This window comes from Petaurus breviceps, unplaced genomic scaffold (assembly GCF_028583685.1).
Source record: "Petaurus breviceps papuanus isolate PSGF00001 unplaced genomic scaffold, PetGlider_PUasm1.0 689, whole genome shotgun sequence".
NCBI lineage: Eukaryota > Metazoa > Chordata > Mammalia > Diprotodontia > Petauridae > Petaurus > Petaurus breviceps.
In genome coordinates, this window is record NW_027186458.1 from 6,145,370 (window position 1) to 6,156,101 (window position 10,732).

At 45.8% G+C, this 10,732-nt stretch overlaps 1 protein-coding gene across 4 annotated transcripts in view; it reads left to right on the forward strand.

Annotated features, from left to right (window-relative positions):
- PDE5A (phosphodiesterase 5A) overlaps window positions 1-10,732 on the forward strand; it is a 201,371-nt gene that overhangs the window by 127,887 nt on the left and 62,752 nt on the right. For all 4 annotated transcript variants that reach the window (XM_069104889.1, XM_069104892.1, XM_069104890.1 and 1 more), the window contains exons 10-11: window positions 588-763; window positions 10,357-10,416. In XM_069104889.1, coding sequence (XP_068960990.1) covers window positions 588-763; window positions 10,357-10,416 — 236 coding nt within the window. The remainder of the gene's footprint in view (window positions 1-587; window positions 764-10,356; window positions 10,417-10,732) is intronic.

Here is a 10,732-nt window from a genome sequence, read left to right on the forward strand (position 1 = left end):
CTTCTCTTCTCTTCTCTTCTCTTCTCTTCTCTTCTCTTCTCTTCTCTCTTCTCTCTCTCTCTCTCTCTCTCTGTCTCTCTCTCTCTTTCTCTTTCTCTCTCTCTCTGTCTCTCTCTCTCTTTCTCTTTCTCTCTCTCTCTGTCTCTCTCTCTCCCTTCCCCTCCCTCCTTTCCCTCTTTTCTGTCTCTGTCTCCATCTCTCTTTGTCTCTTTCATAGTATTTAGTTTTACTTGACTATATGTATGTAATTGGCTTTGTTTTTCTTGCCTTATCAATGGGAAGTGAAAGGAAGGTGGGAGGGAGATAATTCAGAACTGAAAATCCAATAAAACTAAATTTACAAAAACCTACCTGTACCTGCTCAGATCACAGCCCATTAGTAACTCATCATCTTCAAGGGCTTCATGAAGCTCAGAAATGTGGAGTGACTTGCCCAAGATCATACAGCTAGGAAGTCTCCAAGGCAAGCTTTGAAGCTCTATCTTCCTGAAGCCAAATCTAACACTCCCTCCACTATTCAATGCTGCCTCTTATTAACCAACTTAATAGTAACAGCAACACTGACCTGATTTCTCTAACTCTCGTAGGGGTCTGCCAGCTTGTTAATAAGATGGAAGAGAATTCCAGCAAATTCAAACCTTTCAACAGAAATGATGAGCAGTTTCTGGAAGCTTTTGTCATCTTCTGTGGATTGGGAATCCAGAACACCCAGATGTATGAAGCAGTGGAGAGGGCCATGGCGAAGCAGATGGTAACTCTCGAGGTGAGCCTGCAAATGGCGGGACTCGCTCCTCTCACATCTGGGCGGTCTGGGCGGGCTTTCTCAAGGTTCCATTGGTAGGACTTAGAATATCTGAAGAGCTGATGATTTTGTCGGCAAGGGGCACTCCTGTGATGGGAAGCCCTTCTACTGATGCAAATAGTGACCCATCTATGACTGAGGAGATAAGACCTGGGGAGTTCACTGCCTACTGAGACATGCAGACATTAAATGACTTGGCCAAATTGTACCTTCAGCACTAATACTACTAACACATTAAGAATGGGATTTTTGTGTGACTTCAGTCTGTCCTCATGATATGTAGGCCAGAGAGGTCAGACCCAGTCTATCCTTGAGGAGCATAGGACTTCGAGCTTTAGAGAACATTAGGTTCTGATCCCTTATTTACAGAGGAGGAAACTGAGGCCCCACAAATGAAGTGATTTGCTAAAACCCTGGAAGAGTAAGGAGCAGAGCCTCTGGTTCCACCTCACCAAGGGACCCAGACAGGTTCAGTGCTGCCCTTCTAGGACGCCATCGCTGGGGGCCACTGGAGCTCGGTCACAGCCATCATTTCACTTGAGTCCCAAGCCAAGCTCATGAGGTGGGCAGGATTCTTAATGTTTATTTTACAGACTAGAAAAACTGAAACCCATCAAGAAAGACTATCTTCGTTTTGGCAGAGCTGGGATTCGAACCCAAGTCCTCTGACTCCAGACTCTGCTCTCCTCCTTGCTACCCTTCCTTCATAAGGCATGAAAAGATAAGTTATCAAGATATAAAAAATAGCAGGATCAAAATAAATCCTTGTTAATTAAGAAAAGTCTTGATGCCAGTTTTCTTTCTCTTGCACAATAACATCCCTCGATGCATTCCTGAATAAGCATGCCTCCGTGCTCTGTTATGTATATAAGTGTGTGTCCAGATTCACCACAGTGTGAAGGCAGCTTTTCAGTCATGTCAAACTCTTCATGACCACTGGAGTGGTTGGCCATGTCCTCCTGACAGATGCGGAAACTGAGGCAAACGGTTCAGTGACTTGCCCAGGATCACACAGCTAGTTAAGCATCTGAGGCCATATTTGAGTTCAGTTCCCTGACTCCAGGCCCAGCACTCTTTCCCCTGGGCCACAGCCACCAAATATGAAGGCAACTTCTTGTGTTACGGGATCATGGCTTTAGAGCTGCAAGGAACCTTAGAGGCTGATTAATCTTATAGACAAGGACACTGGGGCCCAGTGAGAGGAAGTGATTGGTCATACAAGGTTTAATTGGCAGAGGCAGACAATATGAACCTAGGCCTTCCTGAATCGGGGCAAGGCCTCTATCTTTCACCCTACTGCCACTAAGTGAATCCTAAGGATTCCAGATTCCACAAGCTAATAACCGTGTTTGTTTTCTTCTATTCAGTTGTTTCAGTAATATCTAACTTTTCGTGACTCTGTTTGGGGTTTTCCTGTTGGAGTTCCTAGCGGGGTTTTCCATTTCCTTTTCCAGCACATTTTACAAGTGAGGAAACTAAAGCAAAGAGGGTTAAATGACTTGACCAGGGTCACACAGCTAGGAAGTGTCTGAGGCTGGATTTGAACTCAGAAGGAGGAGTCTTCCTAATGCCAGACCTGGCACCCTGTCCACTGTGCCATCTTGCTGCCCCCATTTGCTCTGCATCGACTGTTCAACTGCCCCTCCTCTAGTAGGAGACATCCAGAATCTATAACCTGAAAGTGGTTCTTCTCATTTTAAAATGAGTCTTAATTAAGAATCTAATCCAATGGAGATATTTATATTGATACGAATCTTTTGATAACTAAAAGTTCTGTTTTTTCAGATGTCTATCATAATATCCGTGGGTGTACAGTTTTTAAAGGGCTCACAGAATGAAGGGTGTGAAGTCAGAGTCCCCCCAGCTGCCACCTTAGCTCAGCACTCCGCTGGTTTGCTCTCCCAGTATGAAAAGCTGCAGTGGATGTTGCTTAGTCAGTTTTACGAGACCTTGAAGAGAAAATCTTCACAGAGGGCCTGATGTTGTAATAGAACATCCAGCCCAGAACCAAGAAAAATAAACAGATCATGGAGGGCAGTTGTTTAGACAGCAGGATGGAGATGACATTGAAAAGCTTTCGTTCTTCCTCAGTGTCATTGGAGAAGAGTCAAGACTCTTGTTGCCAACTCTAGTTGGCATTGAGAACTTTAATCATACAAATACCATTTCAGTTTTATTTTAGGGATTGAGATTTGATTTCGTTAGTGTGGGGGACTCTGAGATGAGGAAAGTCCATTTCTCCAGGCAGGCCACGCTTTCTATTTAACGTCTAGTCTTGAGAGTTGCCTAGAGCCTGAGAACTCAAGTGACTTCCCTAGGATCACACAACCAGTTAGAGTCAGAAGTGTGACCCAAACACAGGCCTCCTTCCTGACCTCAGGACCAGCTCTCTACCCATTGGACATCACTGCCTTTTGAATTTAGTCATATTTTTATTGTTTGCTCAATAGCTGCCCCTTTGGGGCATAAGTTTTTTAGGGCTAGAAGAGGACATTCTCACAGTTAAATTGCATTAGGAGAGGTGTGGGGTCCAGACCGCGAAAGGGTGAGCTTCCTGTTGTCCTCTTCCTTGGTCTGAACATTGCTGGACTTTGTTCTGGCCACCACACTTTAGGAAATCACATCAACAAGCATTTATCAAACATCTCCTCTGTGCCAGGCACTGTGCCAAGAATTAGGGGTACAGAGAAAAGCAAATAGTTCATGTCCCCAAGGAGCTCATGTTCCAAAAGGGGAGATAACATGCAAACCATTATTTTCAAACAAGTTACATACAGAGGAAGCTGGCAGGAATCTGAGAAGGAAGACATGCCTTAAGGGCATCCAGGAAAGACATCTTGAGGAATGTGGGATTTAATTGAGACTTGAAGGAACCTAGGAAAACCAGGAGTGAGAGAGGAGAGGGGGAGAGAGAGCTTCCAGGAATGGCGAACAGCCCTGCAAATGCTTGGGGTTAGAAAATGGAATGTCTTGTGTTATAAGTGGATCCCAGAGGGTGTGAAGGGGAGCAAGGTGGAAGAAGCCTGGAAAGGCAGGTGACAGCTAGGTTATGGAAGCACTTTAAAGCCAAACAGAGAAAGATGCATTTGATCCAGAGATAATAGAAAGCCACTGGAATTTATTGAATGGGGGGAGGAGAGGTATCATGATATGGTCAAACCTGAGCTTTACAAAGATCACTTCCATTGCTCAGTAGAGGACAGGCTAGAAAGGAGAGAGACTCAAGATATAGAGACCAATCTGAAAGCTTTGCCATAGTTCAGTCAGGTGGCAATGAGGGTAGGAATGAGGGCTGTATCAGAGGAGAGCAGGAAACATAGACAAGAGACATCATGAAGGTAGATACTCTAGGGCTTGGCAATTGATTGGATATCGGGGATGGAAACAAGTGATAAAATGAGGATCACACTTGGGTTGCCAGATGATGAATGGGAGAAGGGCAGTTGCCATGATGGCAGCAGGGAAGATAGGAAGAAGGGAGACTTGTGGTGAGAGAGGGCTCTGTTTTAGACACATACCAGAGATTCCTGTGAGATGGCCAATCTTAGATGTCCAAAGGGCACCTGCTGGAGATTTGAGAGTGGAGGTTGGGAGGAAGGTTAGTGTGGTTAAGTGGATCTGAGAATCTGAGAATAGACGTGATCATTAAATCCATAGGAGCTGATGTGTTCACCAAGTGAAGTAGTAGTTTAGAGGGAGAAGAGAATACCACCCAAGAGGGCCTGGAGGAGTATCCATGGTTATTGGGCATGATCAGGATGAAAATCCGCTGGAAGGGACAGATAAGAAACAGTCAGACAGGTAGGAGGAGAAGCAGGAGAGAAGAATATGAAGGAGAAGAGGGTGACTGGGGGCTGCACAAGGGTCAAGAAGAAGAGGCTTGAGAAAAGGCCATTCGATTTGGCAGTTAAGAGATCATTGGTAACTTTGGAGAGAACGGTTGAGGTAGAATGATAAGGTTGGAAGTTGCACTGCAGAGGGTTTATGAGAGTAAGAGGAGAGGAAGTGAAAACACCAGTCATAGGTTCTTTTTCAAGGAGTTCAGTCAAAAAAGAAGAAGAGATGTGAAAAGATAATTCATGGGAATAACTGGATTGGGGAGGATTTTTTGAGGATGGCAGAGACACAGATATGTTTATAAGAAGTAAGGAAGCAGGGGCAGCTAGGTGATGCAGTGAATAGAGCACCAGCCCTGGAGTCGGGAGGACCTGAGTTCAAATCTGATCTCAGACACTTAACACTTACTAGCTGTGTGACCTTGGGCAAGTCACTTAATCCCAATTGCCCCTCCAAAAAGCAAAAAAAAGAAGTAAAGAAGCAGCCAGTAGACAGGGAGTGGTTCAAGATTAGTGAGAGAGTGTGAATGACATGTAATGGGCTCATCCATGCATATTTGCCTTGGCAAGAAAAAGGGCCACTTCAGCATGTGAGACAGGGTGTGTGAGATGTGGGGGAAGATATCTGAGTGATATAAAATGAAGAAGAGAAGAGGGAGCTCTCAGTGAACGATATATAGCAAAGTTCTCAACTGAGAGGGCAGGCGAAAGGGAAACCATGAGAGAATCAAGAGGGGATGAAGAAGTTTAGAAAAACCACAGTCATGTTTGGGATAGCCACCTGCTTAGGGAGGTATAAAGGGACTGCCTTGCTACAATGGCAGCCCACTTCAAATTACATAACACACCTTTACAGTGGACCCAGGCAGCGTGGCTTCATGATTTGGACCAGCTTTGTTTAGCAGCACTTGAGTGGAAGCAAGGAGTTGGCCAAGGCTGAGGATTAGCAGGATGAGCCTGGAAATGGGATAAAGGGCAGGGTAGAACTGAACCGGTTTACCAGGGGGTCAAGATGGGGAAGGAAGGGGAGGATAGCCAATGTAGGGGTGATGGACTGAGAAAGAACAGAGGGGCAGAAGGGTTAGAGGCAACATTGAGAACAAAGAACAGGCTTCGGGGCCTGCGGGTGTCAGGCAGAAGGAAAGATGGAATTATAAATGATTCTGATCAGATAAAGGAGGTTCTGAACATGGAAGGGTAAGGGTACATGTAGCATAAGGAACAGCAGGATTCAAGGTATGACCATCCCTGTGTGGAACTGAACTGACTGGAGGAGGAGAGCCTGGGAATGAGTAAGTTGAGACACTGGGAAGTTAGGGGTTTTGAGGAGTATCAGTATATATGGCAGACCCCCCTTGCATGAGAAGGACTCTGTGCCACACACTGAATTCACTGAGGAAGAAAAGAAAGTATGGTGGTGGGGGGGGTGCAGTGAATACAGCACTGGCCCTGGAGTCAGGAGGACCTGAGTTCAAATCTGGCCTCAGACACTTAACACTTACTAACCATGTGACCTTGGGCAAGTCACTTAACCCTAATTGCCCTGACTTCCCCCCTCCAAAAAGAAAAAGAATATGTTGGGGCTTGGTAGATAATGGCTACCAGAATCTTGATTGAATGACAAATATGAACTGGCTGAATCTCCAAGGGGTAGAGGTTACTGCCTGGTCGTAGAGGGAGAGCCTGGAATTGGCAGTAGGGAGCAAGGAGTATTCCAGCTCCCCCATTACATTGAGGGGGAGGGTCCTGAGTCAAAGTGGAACTAGTGCTGGAGGCAGCCGAGGACGTTGTGTGATGAGGAGGGAGCCAGAAGGTGGAGGGAGGGAGAGAGAAAGGAGACCTAGATGTAATCTTTGAATGAAAGCAAGATTGGGGCGGCCACGTAGCACAGCAAGTAAGAGCACCGGCCCCAGTGTCGGGATGACCTGGGGATCGAATCCAGGCTCAGACACTTAGCACCCACCCAGAAATAACTGGCTGTGTAACCTTCATCAAGTTACTTAACCCCAATTGTTTAAAAAAAAATGAAAGCAAGATTAACTTTGAAGTAGGAATTTCAGAGAACACAATGGAAGGATAGGTAGAACAGATTGGGACATTGGGGTCAAGGGTGGTTGAGGCTGCAGGGTTTGTGCAGGGACAGATGGGGGCTCAAAACCGCTGGGGTGGAGAAATATAATGAGGTGGGAGTGCCTTACCGATGAAGGAATGATTTGGGCAGATTGTTGTCCCCAGGGGGTCAGGCAGCCAAGTGTGGAAGAGAAAACTGGGCAATGAGTTGGTACTGGAGAGTGAGCTGTGGAACTGGGCCTTCTTTCAACAGAGGTTCCAGGTCAGGGCTCACCAGTCATTGGTCAGACTCATTATGATGCCATCCCTGGGGAAGGCAGGTGGCCAAGTCGGGAGGCTGTTGGAAGAGCCTTAACTCATTCCAGTGTGACCAGAAGAAAGCTACCAAGCTACCAAGAGAGCGAGATGACTGGACACCATGACAAAGGAAACTGTTGAAGAAACCAGTGATGTTTGGCCCAAAGAAGGCTTGGGGAAGAGGTGGCATGATAACTGTCTTCAAGTACTGAAGCCATTAGACTTGCTGTTTGCTCCTACCAGACAGGACCAAGGAGCAGTGAGGGAAGTTGGAGAAAAGAAGACTTGGGCTTGAGGTCAGAAAAACGACTCTATGATGAGAGTGGTCCCTGACAGCCCTGGGATGCTGCAGAGAGCCTTGGGCCCTCCCTCCCTGGGGGTATCCAGGCAGATGGCTCAGAATCAGCTGCCAGGTGTGGAGTCGAGAAGATTTCTATTTAAATACTGTTCACTAGGTTACCTCTGAGTTCCCTTGGACTTTAGAAAATCTGGGATTCAGATTCTGCCATAGAGTTCAATTCCTTTTAACTTTTTTCAATGAATAATTTGTTTTCTCCCTCTGGCCTTGCCCCCCAAAGAAAACAAAACAAAACTCTAGTAACAGAAATACCTAGCCAAACAAACTAAATTTCCACTCGGGCCATATCCAGAAACGTGTGGCTCCTTCTGTACCTTGAGCCTCTCCACTGGGAGGTAGGCAGCAGGCCCATTTATGAATCCTTTGGGATGGGGATTGGGATTGATCTGAGCTCTTAAGTCTTTCAAAAGTTGTTTGTCTTTCAACCTTTTCACATCATAAGTTGTGTGGTAAAGCAGATAGCGAGCTAGACACAAAGACCTGGGTTCAAATTCTTGCTCCGACCATCCTAGTAATGTAACCTGGGGCAAGTTCCTTAACCTCACTGGGCCTCAGTTTCCTCATCTGTGCAGTGAAAATGATTGATATTAGTAAGGAAACTCTTTCACTAGGATGTTGTGAGGCTCAAAGGAGATACTGCGGCAAGATGCCCCGAACCCCCTAAGATGTTTGCTACCATCACCAGGGGTAAAGGGTCTGACTCATTCAACACTTAGCGAACATTTACTCTGTGCAAGCTGTTACCCTCGAGGCTGAGCAGAGAATTAGGTGACATGTGATCCCCTGCCCTCTTAATACTTGGTCTAATAGGAATGTGAGCATAAACACATGTATTCAGAAAACACTACAGAATAGTATGGGAAGGTAGGTGGAGAAGGATAGAACACTGTGTTTGAATCAGGAAGACTCATCTTCATGAGTTCAAATCCGATCTCAGACACTTAGTAGCTGTATGACCTTGGGCAAGTCACTTAACTCTGCTTGCTGCCTCAGTTTTCCCATCTGTAAAATGAACTGGAGAAGGAACTTGCAAACCATTGCAGGATCATGGCCAAGAATACCCCAAATGAGGCTGCGAAGAATGAGACGTGACTGAGACACTCAACAAAGCACAGTAGTTGAAGATGAGTGAGCGCTCTTTGGTAGTGGAGGAACATGCCTTGTGAGCTTCAAGAATGTCACCTGTGTCCCGACGAGAGGTCCAGAGAGGATTTGTGGTGAAGGCAGCGTCTGAGCCTGACTTTAGAGGGCGAATAAGGATCCAAGCAGGCCTGTCCAGTGGGAGAATTCAGGGCCTCTGGTTTGTTGCTGAATGCTGTTCACTAGTTCACACTGTAGGTTTTGATTTGAAGCGAACAGCAAAGCCAATCCCTTTTCTTTCTGAAATTGCCCAGGGGATGATGATGGTTACATAGGATTGTCCTTTATGTCCCTCTTTACATTGGAATGAGAGGCAGCGGCACTTAGTGGATCCACATAGTGAAGGAGAGTGGGCCCTGGAGCCAGAAAGACCTGAGTTCGAGTCCTCCCTCAGACTGGCCGGGTGCCCCCAGACAAGTCACCTACCTTCAAGATTTGAAGTTGCAGGATTGGTGTTCCCCTAACCTGACAGAGGAAGTTTTCCCATCCAGGAGTTCCCTTTATCAATAAAGTAGCAGGTCTAGCCAGCTTTTGAGACCCCACTCCACAATGGGACGCCTCTGCTTTGACTAATGGAGGACTAAAATGTCTGACAACTCCAAAGGTCTGTTGAAAAAATTACCTAGAATTTATGTCTATTATATTTGGGGGCAGCAAGAAGGTATAGGAGATAGAGTGCCAGGCCTGGAGTCAGGAGGACCCGAGTTCAAATCTGGCCTCAGACACTTACTAGATGTGTGACCCTGGGCAAATCACTTAACCTTTGCTAGCCTCCGTTTCTTCATCTGTAAAATGGGGATAATAATAGCACCCACCTCCCAGGGTTGTTGAGAGGATCGAGAGCCTCACACGATGCCTGGCACTATTAAACACCATATAAATGGTAAGATCATTGCACACCCCTGTAAGGTCTACAAAGCACTTTACAAATATTATCTCATTTTCTCTTCATGACAACTTTGGGGAGTAGCTGCTATTATTAACTTGATTTTACAGGCAGACAGAGGCACACCTGGAGTCACACAGCACATCTGAGGCAGATGTGACTTTAGGTCTTCCTGATTCCAGGTGCAACAGTCTATCCTTTGTACCTCCTAGCCACCCACGATAAAGAACCTCGAGACCACTACATTTAGTCTGCTAAACACCAGGGTGAGCCAGAATTTCGAGGAGTCTCCGATGCATGTCTCAGAAAGTTCTGAGTTTCCACAAAAGCCTTTTTAGCAGTTCAGAGGTTCAGAGATTTTGAGCGAGAGGGATGTAAGAGGCCATGTGGCCTGCCCTCTTCATTTTACAGAGGAAGAAGCCAGGCCTAAGGAGATGAATAGACAGAACGGAGAAGCAGATGACATGCACAGAAATAGCCCTTGTCTAACAAAAACCGAAGCCAATGACTTCCCCCTTTTCTGTTTTTCTTACAATTTCTAGTTAAAACTGACTGAGGAATAGATCCGCGTGTGTTTAGATTTGGTGCTTTGTATTGGAAAAAGGAACCAAAAATTGGCCAGGTTTCAGCCAGTGGACGCTTTCTTCTTGTCTCCTGTCTAAACACTCAGTTTTATGTCAACAATATCAAAACTGAGAGTTTCAGGGAGACTTTTCTTTAAACACGAAAGGAATAAACTTTTCCATGTCTGGGAGAAATGGAATTTAATGCCTGGGATTCTTTTTTCTTACCTGAAGAAGCGAGGAAACTTATGTACACATGGCAAAGTCCCTTGGACTGCCTTGTTAACTGGCCGGTTATACTGGGTGGGGTACACGTTTAGAGGAAGAATTTACAATCTGTAAATACAGAAGCATCTCACTATAAAGTATGTACTTTTACCTTTATTTTTTCTAACACTGTATAGGTTCTATCATATCACGCTTGCGCAGCAGAAGAGGAAACCAGAGAGCTTCAGTCATTAACAGTAAGTTAACTATGCAAGATGCTGAAACGACACTGCTAAGTTATAGATTAATACGTTGTTCTAGATGAGCGGGCTCCGAGGCGAGTGGTGCCCCTCCCCATCAGAATACAGCAGGTTTAAGAATGATTTAGGTGGTGGGTCAGTGAGGAAAATGACCCAAAGGCACAGTGGCATCCACAGCTATTCTGCTGGCTTTGGAGTGCATTAAGGGGAAGGAGGGCTGAAGTTCAAGTCAGTCATTCATTCTGCCCACAAGCATCTTTTCAGTCCTCACCAGGTGGTAGCCATGTACTAAGCACTGAAAAACCCATCTCTG